General features: G+C 37.3%; 1 protein-coding gene across 1 annotated transcript in view; it reads right to left on the reverse strand.

Moving 5' to 3' along the window:
• RSPO3 (R-spondin 3) overlaps positions 1 to 16,248 on the reverse strand; it is a 94,727-nt gene that overhangs the window by 45,576 nt on the left and 32,903 nt on the right. Inside the window, exons 2-4 of the mRNA XM_061131713.1 lie at positions 10,619 to 10,810; positions 8,735 to 8,881; positions 2,738 to 2,935 (exon numbers count right to left, since the gene is read on the reverse strand). Coding sequence (XP_060987696.1) covers positions 2,738 to 2,935; positions 8,735 to 8,881; positions 10,619 to 10,810 — 537 coding nt within the window. The remainder of the gene's footprint in view (positions 1 to 2,737; positions 2,936 to 8,734; positions 8,882 to 10,618; positions 10,811 to 16,248) is intronic.

Raw genomic sequence — 16,248 nt, forward strand, 5'->3', positions numbered from 1 at the left:
AAATTTCGTGTGTATAAATATCCATCTCACAACTAGAGTAATCCATTCTGTTACTAAAATCTAGTTCCTCTTATTCAGCTTCTTCTTTGTGTACATTTTGAAAAGTGATTTCTGGATCTTATCATTCTTCCCTGGAGACCTTGCCTTTGGCAATTACAACACAGCAGAAAAAATCCTGAACACATGCTCCATACCTTTTCCAAATAAGAATTATCTACCTCTGTCTATTGTTAACCTCTTAGGCAGGGATGATAGATGTAAATTTAAATTCAAGATTTTCAGGCTAAATTTTGGTTTATAAAATCTTATCTTTTAGCTTGCTCATATGGAAATGCTCAGCCACGAACCTAGAAGATGTTATTTTATAAATCTACAAGCATTTAGGTGCAGCTCAAGTAACAGCTATTCTAGTGGTAGGAAAAATCATATCGTCATCACTTTATTGTGTTTATATTTATCACTTTATTGTATAGCTCTGAGATATACAATATAAATGAGAAGACTCTGGGTAGAAGTATGATTTTGATGTGATATTTGCTGGAGTGGCAAGTTCGGAAGTCATAATTACTTTTCTATTTGGTTTCTTCATATTCAAATAGATATTTATTTGACTTTTGAGTTATTATTAAGAGAAGTTAAGAAAATCAATAGATTAGAGAAGTTAAGGAAAGAAGAGAAAAGTGGTTTCCTTCCTATCTTAAATTTCTAGATAGGCTACTTGAGAAAATACTTTTGACAGACATATAAAAACATGAGTGAAAATTAAAAATGGAATTGAATCTTGAACATAATTATACATGTAATTCACACTTTCTACTCGGTAGTCTATTGATTATCAAATTTGGAAAAGAATAAAGCACCTAAAATTTTCTAGTTGTATACAGTTCTCATTGTAAACATAAAATGTCATTGTATCCTACTTAGAAGGGAAGAAAAAGACCAGAAAGAAACTTCAAGTCAAGCTTATGTTACAGGTTATTATTTTAAACTTCTTATGGCATTTATTTTACTTGCTGCTAGTCTAAAACCTAACATTTTTCAAAGTTAATGTTTAAGTCAGTGCTAGCAAAATATATTAGAAGACTACTTTCTCAAAAAAAGAAATAAAATGTAATTAGTATTATAATTTATCTATTGGATGAGATTTTCTTCACTTATATTTTAAAAGCAAAGTACACTAAATACTGATTAGTAATGTAGAATCTTTGTGCAAAGAATAATATGAACAAAGACCACCTGTGAATCATTAAATTTCAAGAAAATTTAGTAAACATAAGTAAATGTACGGCTATGGGAGCTTACCAAGTAAGAGTGATGAAATATTTGATTTCCAAATCCAACTTTTAAAATCTAAGATGTTTTAAATTAATTGGTAACAAATGTCAGAAAGACCTTTTTCACTAGCCAACTTTCATTCCTTAAACTTAATTTTAATCAAAACCTCCTATAAATTCACAAAAGTTTGAAATTTCCTTTAAAATAATCCATGTATTCAAGAAGTCTGTCACATTAACTACTTGATTACTGATGGCCATGGCAGGCTGCACCCATCCTGATGACGGTCAGCTTGGTCTTTTGGTACAGTGAAGATACTGCTGAGGATGGGTGGCCCAAGTTCTTTCTTGCATGAGCAAAGTTAAAGTTTCACAGCACTCTCTTCTGTGTTTCCATTGAGTTTTTTCACACACCAAGTCTCCCTTCCTATGTGATACTATGACTATCTGCTTAAACTTATCTTGACCCTCCGCTGGACTCTGAGTGTAACTTCAGAATAGAGATGGTACCCTATTTAGTTGAGAATCCCAAGTGCTTAGCACTTGGTGTGGCTATAAAGTACAAATTCAATAAAATGATGAATGAATGAAATAAGCAAAGGAAGTTCAACTATAGTTGAATTCTTTTATAGCATTAACTTTTTCAGTTAATTAATTGAAAGGATCATTTATAGACTCAGCAGATTACTACCAATAGGTACATAGCGTATTTGTAGGCAGTGGTGCTGGGGATATGAAAGAAAGATGGAAAAATTATATTTTAAGTCAACAACAGCAAATCTTCTAGATAGATGTTTAATCACCAGAAAGCATCATATTAAATGATAAATGACTTTTCTTTGGCTCTAACAAGACTTCAGAACAAGCCCTTACACAGAGTTATTTAATATTGGTTTGGTAGGTTCTGTAATCTGATATATAAAGTTAGTGTAATAGGAAAAAAATCTGTAGATAAATTGTCATTAATGCTTGTATTACGCTAATAAAATATATAACTTTTAAAACATGTTTTGCTATAAAAGCTTAACACCTAATTGCACTACTTTAATTTGGAGGAAATGAAAAAAGGAGTAAGTTGATGGCTGGTATTTACCATTCTCATGTGTGTACCAAATGCTGTTAGACTTTGCATTTCTGAGGCTTCCCATGAGTCTTCCAGGTACTAGGAAGGTACATGATAGGAAAGATAATGGCCCAAAGGAAGATATAGACATAGATGCATTATAATGCAGCTCCTTCTCCAGGAGTCATTTAGCACACTTGTGTGTAAAGTTCTGATATCAAGCTCCATTTTTAAGAATCACCACCTCAAGATTCTGTACTTTACAACCAACATATTCTTTGTTACACATTTTAGACGTTTTTAGACATGAGTGATTATACTAAATGTTTCCTAAGAAACAGTGAAATTTGCATCAAATCACGTGGATCCAACCGAGCACATGTTGTCAGTATGACTGTACCTCGTTCTCCCTTCGGACACTTCTTCCTTTGGACTGTACACTTCCTTGACTCACTGGTGGGGGGACACAGGTTACCCTTTGCTGACGGATGCTGTATTATTTCTCGGACCCGTGTTTCAGTTCCTCTTTTGAAGCCACATGTTTTTCCTTTCTTCGTGCATGGACTCCAAGGGCTCCATTCACTGGCCTCACAGTGCACTGAAACAGGACACCAGAAACAGCCTCAGTTCGCTCACACATAGTTTCACAATTGTTAAATAAACAAAAAGGCTTGCTTCCATCAGTACTTGCCCAAATTCTGAGCCGAAATCCTGCAGAGCGAAATTGGGCAAGATGACTTAAGGAAAAAGGGAAAGGCAGGAATTGAATGTTTCCCCCCTTTTTAATCCTCCTATTACCAGGTAAACTCACTCTTGCATTGGGGTTACTTTTCACTGTAGATTTTAACTCAGGCATTAGTGTAATTACTCATGAGTAATCAATGCTTTATAATTTCTAGAGCACTGCTACAATTTATTTATTTGTTGATGGCTATGCTGGGTCTTCACTGATGCTTGGGGGCTTTCTCTTGTTTGGGTGAGCTGGAGCTACTCTAGTTGTGGTGCATGGGCTTCTCATTGGAGTGACTTCTCTTGTTGTGGAGCATGGGCTCTAAGGGCCCACGGGCTTCCGTAGTTGTGGCACAGGACTCAGTAACTGCAGCTCCCGGCTCTAGGGTACAGGCTCGATAGTTGTGACACATGGGTTTAGTTGCTCCGTGGTACATGGGATCTTCCTGGATCAGGGATCAAACCTGCATCTCCTGCATTGGCAGGAAGATTCTTTACCACCGAGCAACCAGGGAAGCTCTGCTAAGACTATTGATGGATCCTGACCAGATGGTGACTGCAGCCAACAAATTAAAAGACACTTGCTCCTTGGAAGAAAAGCTATGATCAACCTAGAAAGCAAATTAAAAAGCAGAGACATTACTTTGCCAACAAATGTCGGTCTAGTCAAAGCTATGGTTTTTTTCAGTAGTCATGTATGAATGTGAGAGTTGGACTATAAAGAAAGCTGAGTACCAATGAATTGATGCTTTTGAACTGTGATGTTGGAGAAAACTCTTGAGAGTCCCTTGGACTGCAAGGAGATCAAAACAGTCAATCCTAAAGAAAACCAACCCTGAATATTCACTGGAAGGACTGATGCTGAAGCTGAAACTCCAATACTTTGGCCACCTGATGAGAAGAACTGACTTCTTGGAAAAGACCCTGATGCTGGGAAAGATTGAAGGCAGGAGGAGAAGGGGATGACAGAGGATTAGATGGTTGGATGGCATCACCGACTAGATGGACATTGAGTTTGAGCAAGCTCCGGTAGTTGGTGAAGGACAGGGAAGCCCGGCGTGCTGCAGTCCATGGGGTTGCAGAGTCAGACATGACTGAGCAACTGAACTGAACTGACTGACCATAGCTTGCTAGGTTAGTCATTCTCAAGAATTGATTCTCAAAGTCACTGTGCAACAGGATCACCTTCAGTGAGGGCTTGCTAAAACAATGTTGGACCTGTCCCAACCCTGAGTTTCTGATTCAATTGCCTTGGGTGGGACCTGGGATTTGCATTTTTTATGATACAGGAGATACAGATTTGCAGGTACTGAGAACACACTTTGAGAACTTTTGTATGAGACAATGGTTAAGCAAAAGATGAATCCGGGTCTTTGGCCTACAACTCACTGCCTTTGCTGCTTCATGTGCTGTTGGGTACTGTAATATTGCCAATTATTAATTGGTATAGATCAGGCATAGCAGTGTCTATTTTAAGTGAATTCCAAGTCAATTTCAGCTGATTAACTGCTTCTAGAATTCACTTGACTGGCTTGTATCTAGGATGAATTAATATCCTTTTCTAAAGCTTCTTTCGTAGAATTTTTCCCTTTTGCTGTACGTATCAATCTTTTCAATCTTGGCTTTCCAAGGTCTCGCCTATAATAGATCTTTACACTTATAAAAATATGTACCTGCAAGGTTATATTCTTATATTTATGTTCATAAAACTTCTTGACTTACAACAACTGAATGACTTGCAACAGTAACCCTTTCAGATGATATAAGACTCTCTTTCTACAAAAACAAATTCCCAGTAACCTTTTTTGCTGGCTTCTTATGTAAAGAATCCTTATTTCAGAGCAGAATACTATTTTTCATACAATCTCAAGAAATATAACTTAAATGTTTTAGAAATTTAAAACCATTCATAATACATTTTTTTCCCCACATGCTTTTTTCAGTCACTTTCAGGTATCTGAGTGCAACACAGAGATGAGTGGAAATGGATGTGAGTTTAAGTTTCTATGAACTTAAATGAACTTTATTGAGCCACTTTCAAAAGAGTCTTCATGCTCAGCTATATTGTTACAATACTGGCTAGAGAATAGAGCAACCAGATCACTTAATGACATCATAATCTCTTGCCAGTTAAGGTCATATCTCTGATCCCAATATTAGTCATTAAAACGTAGGGGAGCTTTAGTACACAACAATAAAAATACCTCCAAGAAAGTAAATGGAAAAAAAAAAAATCCAGTTTGTGAGCTGTAACTTTGTCCAGCATTCATTTAATGCCAGAACTATGAGTACTAAATTAGAAAAAAAATTATATGATGTGGAAATGACCCAAACTTTAGAGCTTTTTTATAAGAGCAAAGATGCTCTAGGAAAAAGCATATCTAAACTTCAGAGAAACAGATTTAAAAAATTACAACATAGGTAGCTTCAGTCAGATGATGAATGGTTCTAAAAATGAAATTTTACTGACAACCTTATATTATTCCATTGAAGAAGGAGGAGGAAAAATATTCAAAACGAACAAGTTCAGACGATAAAGGGCTCTAACATGACAAGACAGTTAAAAAGTATTGAGAGAAGAAGGAATGAGCCTTTAATGTTTATGTGCAAAAAAATATTTTTAGAAAAAAATGGCAACTTTGTTGAACATGTAAAGACAACAAAAAGGGTGATTTAAGTAATATTCAGGTCATTACAGGAGGCCTGGCGTGCTGCGATTCATGGGGTCGCAAAGAGTCGGACACGACTGATCGACTGAATTGAACTGAACTGAACAGGTTATTAAATGAACAGTGTAGGTCTGGGGCACTATTTGGTTAAGAGGTAATTAAGGAAAAACACAGAACTGCTCAACTCTGCCTTTCTTCTATCTTCTGCATTAAGAATAATCTTAACATTGGAAACATTTTACTGTTCAATAGTGAAACAAGTGTCTCAAAAATGTAATTAGCTTCTAGTCCCCGGAAGTGGTCATGATGTGGTTGATCATCAGCCTGGAATGCTGTAAAAGGAATTCTTGAAATGGAGAAAAGTTCAATTGAATGTTTCACTAGTAATGGTCTTACAACATCATTCACTTCTCATTCTTGTTGTCTGACTGCATAGCTCCGGAGGGAATGTAGCAAGGCCATATACTTCGCTACTCACTGTTTGGAGCTAGGTACTTTCCTTCTATGACTACTTGAACACCAGCTCTCTAAGAAGAGCAATGACAATGGCAGAATGACAGTGCAGAAAGGAGACAAATATTTGGAGCACAAAGTGGAAGTAACAGGTCTACTAAAAAGTTGGGTTCCTTTGATATTTTTGCTTAATTTGACCTGCAAACCATGAGAAGTGGATATATTATGATGTTAAGTCTTTCACCCTAGCTCTGTATGAGGGTAGTGTTTTCTCGGTTTATGACATGCTCTCTCAATTTAAAATCTGGGTAAAACACAGTCATATGGTATAGATTTTAGCAAAGGGAGAGACACATCCTTCAACCTCTGTCCTAGAGAGCTAGAGTCGAGGTACTAATTATAGCACTGACAATAACTCACATTGTGTCCTTGGGATCACTGTTTCAGCTCACTGGGTTCTAGTTTTCAGATTTGTTAAAGGAACAGCCTTTAACAGTTCTTTATGGTCATCAAGCAGGTCACCATTTTTCATGAAATTCTGAGGCAAACCCACGGCATGGCCAACACACTGCTTGTCGGCCAGATACCATGCAATGGGAGGCATCTCTTAGGGAGCAAGCAACAAAAGCCAGCCGAGAACTAAAGAAGTTGATTTGCTTATTCCTATGTCTGAGGTCAATTCCAGGAGTCCCCAACGTTTTTTGGCACCAGGGATCTATTTCACGAAAGACAAATTTTCCATGGACCAGGGGTTAGGGGATGGTTTTGGGATGATTCAAGTGCATTACATTTTTTTTTTTTTGAACTTTATTCCTATTATTATTACATCAGTGCCACTTTAGATCATCAGGCATTAGATCCCAGAAGTTGGGGACTCCTGATTTACACCGATCTATTCAAGGAGTCAGATATACTAAATGGCTTTTAGACTGCTAACCCCTATTCTAAAATATATACATTTCTTAAATTTAATTGTGATACCAATCTTTATCTAAATTACTTTGCATAAATTACCAGGAAGCTTTAATAGCTAACCCCACAGTTTCAGATGTTAAATGCTCCATCTGATAAGCATTAAGATAAATGGCCTTTGAAGGACTGATGCTACCCCTTCTACAACTGATAAAGTCTAAACATTCACCCCTTTCCTAGGTAGAGCAACACCACTAACTTTCTGCAACTCATTCTGAATTTCTGTCCTTGAATATTCCACAGAACTGTTTCCTATTTTCTCCACAGTTTGGAAGTTATTACCTCTAATCATCAGCCCTCAGGACCTACAGAGAGATGAATGTGAAGTGCTTTCTCATGTATCTTTTACTCTATTTCTAAGTTATTTTTCTGTTTTTATTGACTAGAGGGAAAAAAATAAAGACTCAACCAAATTGAGCCATGCGCTGTTTCAGGAAAGTTGTTTCCCAGATGCTTCTGAAATTATCTTTAAAATATCATCTATTTGTTTCATTCTTACACAAACTTTGTTTAGAAACAAAAGTCTCATATGGACCTGAAATGGTTGAAGCACCACTTTAGAGTTATTACTCCAGTATTTTATATTCTAATGGATCTGTCTGTGGGGACCCCAGGGGTGTCCTGGAGACTATCTTGTACTGAATCAAGGGGACATTTGTGTGCATATGCCAACATCACTGCAGCATCAAAGGGTCTTGCAGCCCTTGCCCAGGGGATTTTGAGATTTAGTATGCTGTTTCCCCATTTGGTTGAGCATCTGCTCCCCAACTGTTCATCAAACTTGTAGCTGTAGTAGCTGCACACCATTTAAAAGAGGGAAAATATAGCCTGACAGTGATCCGTTATTTAGACAAACAACTTGTCTGAGGAACCTCCCCTCCAGGAAACTCAGCCTGCAATTAATCAGACCCTGGGACTGTGTCCTTCTGTCAGTTTGAGTAAGTCCAAAATCCTCTTCTTGTCTCTGAATACCTGTGTAAGTAGACAATTCCAGCAAAGTAAGTAGTATGAGAGAAAAAAGTGTGATTTTTTAAAAAGCATTTATCATATCCAGTTCTTTAAATCTTTGATTCATTTACTGAGTATTAATGGGCTGGATCCAGAGAATATGTTTCCTCCTTTTGGAAAATAACTTTGGTCACTGGTTGACATTAGACCTAGGTGGAAACTCTTAACCTAAGGTGGAAATGTAGTTCAAGATTAAATTTGTAACACACACACACACACACACACACACACATGCATATATATATATATTTATATGGAAATATGTGTGTGTATACCTATAAATTGCTATAAGTAAAACTTCATTAAATAATGAAACAAAATAAGCCTGTAATGATCACAATAGTTGAAACAGTTATCGACAGTTCCTAAGAAATAATGGGGCACCCACAAGGTGTTAAATTTACTGTAATACATGCTGAGGCCCATTAAGATGTTATCTTTGTAAAGAAGGGAGTGAGCCTCTAAGAGGAACCCCTCAGGTTCTTGTGAGGCAGGACTCTAAGCAGTACTTCTACGGAGACTGATGTTATCAGCTCTGATGTTTCTCAAACCTCCTAAGTCCTCACCAATACTGACGCACTCCATGGTGTGGTTATTGGCTTCCAACCCTTCTGGGCAATTGTCAAGGCACTTTCCAAGGTGTAAGTAAAATCCACTTTTACACTTTGTGCAGAAATTTTTGTTGAAACAGGTATCACAGTCAGCTTTGCATTCTGAAAACAAAAAAAGAAAAGAGAAATATACTTCCATTATTGTGAGTTAACTATTTTTTGTGGGTCCAGTTCTGTATGCTTACAACACTGGCACCTGCAACTTGTGTGTTAAACACACAGCCTCAAAACTATTTTGCCAAACAGAATTCAAGATTCCTCCACAATCATTTAGTTGATGTACATCAGTCATTGATTTCAAAATTGTTGTTCTTATTGCCTTGTGAAAAAAATTTTGACAAGAATGTTATATAAGACTACATGTCTACTTCTATTAAATGATAGTAAAAATGTTTTATTAGAACTTTCATGAAATGTACTACGATATTGCCTTCATGCTGCTCTTGAGATTTCTTTGTTCATTCACCAAATATTTGATTGCCCACAGTGTGCCAAGCACCATTCTAGATACAGGTTGACAACAGCATACAAAGGAGAGATAAAGTCTTACTTCATGATGCTTATATTCTAAGAAGGGAGATGTGATCAATAATGATAGCTGACCCTTATATGGTGATTACCGTGAGTAATCTGCTACAAATATTTTACAATATTAAGTCATTTAAACCTTACAACAACCTAATGAGGTAGCCCCTATGATCTCTCATTTTATAAATAAGGGAACTATGGCTCAAAAAGATTGTGTAATTAACTCAAGACCACGGAACAGAGTGGTCTTTGAAACTAGGCAGTCTGTTTCAGACTTATTCCAGAGTGACATGTGTTCTGGAAAAAAATTAAGACAGACACAAAAGGTAGGAAAAAGATACGAAAAATGACAGATAAGGAGAAGAGGTTGATTATTTTGGATAAGATGGTCATGGAATGCCTCTCTCAGAAGATGACATCTGAGTAGCATCTTAAATGAAGGGAGAGAGCCAGCCAAGTGAGGGTGTGGGCAAAGAGCTCTCTAAACTACCAGACAAGGAGTGTAGAACAATGATTTCAAAATCCTTGAGGTGAGAAGATTCTGCAAGTAGGCCAGTGAAGTTTGTGCAAAGTGGTCGAGAGGCAGTCACAGGAGGGAATTTGGAGAGGAAAGCAGGGCCATATGTGGTGTATGCTGGAGAAGTGCTGTGTGCTAATTCATGTTTTGAAAGGTTCCTGGGTCTACAGTGTGGAGAGAAGACTTTCAGGGTCTGCAAGAGAAGTGATCTGAGAGTGTTTCCAACATTTAATTCCAACTGATAAGTCAATATTTCAGTTGTTGTAATAGAATCCTTCTTGAAGCAAGAATAGCTGAATTGCTTCTTTCAGTCATTAAATACTTGGATTCTGTGATAGCAGTGGGAACCCAGATGACATTGGTGCTTGCCATATTTTTCTACAGGTTCAATGAATAATCACCACATTCTCAGTTCTGTTTTTTACAATGAAAAAAAAAAAAAACCCAAAAAACACCTCTCAAAACTGGAATATTTTTTAGCGTAGTGAAAATTTTCCTGCCCTGAGGACTAAGTTCAAGTATGGCTTAGTCTAATTGTCAGGTAAAGACTATTATTTACTTAACATTGAATATTACAAAAATGCTAGAGGCCATTTCATATCTGGAAAGTCCCCCCAGTCAGTTCAGTTCAGTTGCTCAGTCCTGTCTGACTCTTTGCAACCCCGTGGACTGCAGCATGCCAAGCTTCCCTGTCCATCACCAACTCCCAGAGCTTGCTCAAACTCAAGTCCATCGAGTCAGTGATGCCATCCCCCAAGGATGAGATAAAAACATAATTTTGTTTAGGCACTTACTTGTACACTTATTTATATCTGGATATCGAGTTCCATAATATCCACTTGGACATGAAGAGAGACACACTCCAATCTGCTTCATGCCAATTCTTTCCAGAACAAAAAATAGTTTGGGCTTACATGACAAACATCCATTGTAATCTGAACAGGTTGCACAGCCTCCTTGGCAGCCTTGACTGACGTTAGGATGCACTGGGGGGACAAATGTAGAAAGACAAAAATAACAGTTAAATCATAAATATAGAAGCTCAATGACGTTCTCTGGGCAGGATACACATGTTCTTTTATTAGCTTGCAATTTGGTGGTAATGGGTGAATGAGTTCAAAATTTTTCCCTCTCTTTTCTGTGATCTGCTGTTTCCCTTGAATACATACATGCATTGTTTTTACTTTCAAAGTTTTAAAAATGCAAGCATTTGAAAAATAAGAATATACTGCCTCAAAATATTTATAGACAATATAAATTGAGTGGAAGTATCCTTACTGAACTAGCATCCCAGTAGATTAGAGATGAGAATTTTGTGCTTTCATTGAAATCAGTACATATTAGTTTTGCTTTTCATGTATGTGGTGTATGTATCTAAAGTTTTCAAATAAGGATGACAACATAGACTGGGACTTAATTGGAGAAGGAACATTACTTTCTAGGATATCTTTTTTAAACTCTGGTGTATTAGAAAACACAATTTTACTCTTTGATTCAAAGCAAATTGACTCTGAAGCTATGTAGCTATTTAGCACTTCACTCCTTGCCAATGATTTCCTGAATTATTTCTGCTCACATGATATTTACCAGTTCAAATTGATATAATGGTGAAAACGTGATTTACCTTACCAGTTGTTCCATGTGGATCATACTAAGTATTTATAATATTGAATAATATTTATTATAAGTTGTGTCCAATATTTGATCTATTAGGAGAGAAGTCATAGTTTTTGTGTCCTCATCTTTCATTTACTTAAGTGAAATCTACATTTGGTGAAGACATGACCAATCCATGCTAAGGGCTGCTACTACACATGTTCCTGAGAATTCTAAGATTTCTGAGAGTCACCAACATGCATGGTGAGACTATTCATTAGCAAGTCTGAACAAATATAAACAAACATTTGGAAGATTCATGTTTACTCAAGATCTTCATAACTTTAAACCTTTTTTTAATGACTATTAACTAGTTATAGACACTTGTGTGTGAGCAGATGGAATTTGCTGACTGAGGGGCATCTCTCATGTAGCTGGTGTTTGGGATGATTTTTTCTTCTAATGTATTCTCCATTCAAATACAATATTAACATCTTTATTGTCCCTTTAGGAATGCAGAAGGAAATCATCCTGACCCTAAGAGAAGTAGGACTGATGCACAAGAGTGCAAAGGTATCCCCGTGTCTCTCTCTCTTCTGTTGGTGGTGGGAGGGATCTTCAATTATTAAATCTGTCTTCACAGTGATGTTTGATTATTGCAAAGTCTTTCACTGCAAAAACAGGCTTAGTTAGAAGGGGTACACATAAACCCAATCAGCCTTACCACAGGGGCACACGGGTTAGCTGCTGAGAGGTCATTCAGTTGACCAGCATCCTCTGCCTGGAGGAAACCATCCCTGAATCAGCCACAGGAACCACAAGCAGCTCATTCTCATACCAAGACATTTTGTAAATAAACTGAGGAAATGTGTGGGGGAAGGGAAGTCTGCTTTTCCTGCACATGCTCCTCCATCGGGTGGGGCGGACATATAAAGTGGCACAGGAGGTTTAGACATTACAGGACCTGGGGGACTTGTAAGTGAATGCTGCCTTCCAAGGAACAGAGTCATTTTTCATGCCAGTAACTCCAGTATTAGAGACTTACAGAAAATGTGTACATATTTTAATCGGGGAAAGACCCTAAAAAAGAAAGGGGGGTGAAAACTCCATGTGTTTGGAATCAAATTGATCCATTTCAACAAGTGATAGCTGTGGGTCAAAATCTGTAAAAACCTTTCATAAAAATTATCCATGGAAAAATAGACCTCAGTTTGAAAGAAAGTCATTTCAAGCTCAAGGAAGCAAGTGATTGAATTTAAATGAAGATGGACTGGATTGGTCCACATCAATGTGTCTCTCTGTCTCTGAGACACAGTTGCTCCAAGGAACACAAGTGTTTAAGTTTAAGCACCTTGAAACTTTTGTCAACTATAAGGTTAAATAGATTAGTTACAAAAATAAACATGATTTACATGTTCTGAGCCTCAAAACTGGATATATCTTGAAATAAATTTTATTTAAAAATTTGGGTTTTGAATGTTTGGAAACTTCTGCAAGAGAGACCTCTGTAGGCATCCCAGGAATAACAATTTTGTCCCAAATTATGAAATGTACTAAAGTGATCTCGCTCAACCCCCTCTTTAAAACTTTTACTGATGAAATGTAGCACATTCAACTTACACATGGTACTACAATTACTCTTTTCCCCCCCATATTTTGCTTTTTGAGACAAAAGCTTTTGACAAAATAGCATTCCTTCCCCCAGTTTTCTTCATTCCACTATGACACTGTGTTAATTACTTTGGCGTAGCCATTTAGGATATTTTCTAATTATGAAGTTTAATACTTACAACTCTGATCTGCTTTTTCAAGGTTCTGACAACATAGTTTTGAAAAATTAAAGATGTAATTGTTCTAGCTGGCAAAGAAAATACCTGTTTGTTTTTAATCAGAGAATTTTGAACATGGGCAGCTACAAATAATGGCAAACTTTACTTATTCAGGAAGGGTTAAGGATTATGTTGCAGGAAGTAAGAAAAAAAATCAAGACTACAAAGTTCAGATTCTATGAGTCTAGATTCTTTTGTAGTTGAGTATCACGACATTTTGCTTTCTTGAACCCTGTATAAGGATCATGCAAGTTATGCAGTTGGTATTACACAACTAGATACAAATTTCCCAAACTTCATCTTAAGGGAAGAGTTTTTACTTTTTATTTGGAAACCACAGAAAACTTTGGTCTGGATTGACTGTAACAACCCTTTCAGCCTTAAAATCTTATAATACTGAGAGAAAATAGAATACTTGTCATGCTGTTTCTTTTCCCCCTACTCTAGTAATACCTTCATTTGCAATTTCCAAATCATTTCTTTGCAAACAATGTTTTGTATTATTATTTTATTTGAGCATTGGAGGGATTGGTGGTGGGGAAGTTTCATAGAATATCTAATGTTTGAACTTAATCTTAGAAAATGTGTTGAAGTTAGCAGTATGTAAGAGGCCATGGTGGGGCCAGAGGAGGGAACACCACATTCATTCCCATCAAGGAGACTGGCATGAGTTCCATGCAACTGATGCTGAACTAGTAGTGAATGGAGGTATAAGGCATATCAAGAAAATTTTGAAGCACAGGATAGATCTAGATTACAAAACCTCTTGTGGGCTCGCCCAAGGAAATTATTCTGTAGACTTGGAGGACTTAAATCTGGTGAGTGATATAACCACATCTGTATTATTATAGATGGGAAATTTCCCCGGCAGCATGGCTGGCATGGAAACTAGAAGACTAAAGCAATGATCAAGGTAAAAAGACAGATGAAAGCTTAAAATACAGCAGAAGCAGTGTGATGTGGTGAGGAAGGAATGCATATTCCAAGGATACTTGGGAGGTGGAGTCAATCAAATATGCTGACCAACAGAATGTGGACTGAATACGTAAAATAACTCGTGTTTTGCATTTTGGCCAGTAAACAGAATGGAAAGGGACTGCTAAATAAAAGCCTTCAGTTGGAAGGAAGGGCAAGGTACATAGAATAAGAAGGTCTACAAATATAAACATGGTTGGGGTCTTTGATTTTGCAGATTTTGTGAAATATCCAAAAAGTGACACTTAGTAGATGGAGCTTAATGTTGTGATGGTTCCTAGAGATGAATGTGGGAGTCATTTAATTACAGAGGACATCTTGAAAGGGTGAGGTTTCCAAAGATGCCAAAAGAAGGAACAGTAGTCCAAATAAGGAAGAGAAAAGGATGTATCATCAGCTAATTTTAGTAATAGGGATTCCCTGGTGACTCAGTGGTTAAGAATCTGCCTGTCAATACAGGAGATATGGGTTCAATCTCTGCGTCAGGAAGATCCCCTGGAGGAGGAAATGGCAACCCACTCCATTATTCTTGCCTGGGAAATCCCATGGACAGACGAACTTGGTGGGCTACAGTCCATGGGATTGCAAAGAGTTGGACACAACTTAGCTACTAAATAACAACAATTTCAGTAATACTTTGTATTTCTATATCACTTTTGCTTTCAAAGCGTGCATCTCAGAAGGCTGAATTAGTCATGGAGGGACTCCCCTGCTGGTCCAGTGGTTAAGAATCTGCCTTCCAATGCAAGGGACTTGAGTTTGATCACTGGTCGAGGAACTAAGATCCCACACTGCAACTGCTGAGCCCACACACCACAACTAGAGAAGCCTGGACACTGCAACAAAGACCCAGTGCAGTCAGTAAATAAACAAATAATATAAGCATGGAAATGACTGTTAGTAAGGACAGAAGTTATCTCAATTACTTATTTTGGAACCCCAGACTAGGACTCAATGAAATGCTATAAGCTACTGGACAAATAGTGAGGTTAGATCCAAGAGTAGAAATTAGACCTTTGATACCTGACACCAATCTATTTAGGACTTCCCAGGTGGCACAATGGTGAAGAATCCACTTGCTAATGCAGGAGACACAAGAGACGTGGGTTCTATCCCTAGGTTGGGAAGATCCTCTGGAGAAGTGAAATGGTAACCCACTCAAGTATTTTTGCCTGGGAAATCCCATGGACAGAGAAGCCTGTGGGCTACAGTCCATGTGGTTGCAAAAGAGTTGTACATGACTTAGAGACTAAACAACAGCAAACCAACCTATTTACATATAAGTAAACTTTAGATGTGTAATGTGGATAAATATAAAGTGAAAAATGGGCAGAATTCATGGAAACTCTAAATTGGGACCTTCTGGTTACAATGCATCAAATACATGGTGAAATTTGTATGACTTTTCCTAAAATTGGGAAAGAAGAAAGCATCTTTTCTTAACTTGTATATGAAAGTTAAGTATGAAGAATATATCTAAATGTATAACTTAGACCAATTTTCAGTGTCTGAAGTGTGGACACTATCTGTGTCAGTGACTTCAATTTCTCTAGCTATTAAACAAACCTTCCTACTTTTTCTCTGTTTGATAAACTTATGATGCATAACTGATGCAACCATTCCTTAAGGCTCTTGTCATGAGAGCTAACTCAACTTTTTAAATAAAATATCCAGAACATGGAGTTTTAAATGGTACTGCGCATTAGAAAAAGACACAACCTTTATATTAGTATTTATGAAATATAAAACCAACTGCAGCATTGGAATCTAAGTTTGTTTCTTTAACCATTTAAATGATTTCTCAACTTTGTGTGTTCATGCTAAGTAGTGTTAGTTGTGCCCAACTTTTTGTGACCCTATAGACTGTAGCCTGCCAGCCTCCTCTGTCCATGGGCTTCTCCAGGCAAGAATACTGGAATGGGTTGCCATGACTTCCTCCAGTGGATCTTCCCAACCCAGCAATCCAAACCTGTGTCTTCTGCAACTCCTGCATTGCAGGTGGGTTATTTACTGCTGAGCCACCG

The sequence above is a fragment of the Dama dama genome, chromosome 28, assembly GCF_033118175.1.
Source record: "Dama dama isolate Ldn47 chromosome 28, ASM3311817v1, whole genome shotgun sequence".
In the NCBI taxonomy this organism is placed as follows: Eukaryota; Metazoa; Chordata; class Mammalia; order Artiodactyla; family Cervidae; genus Dama; species Dama dama.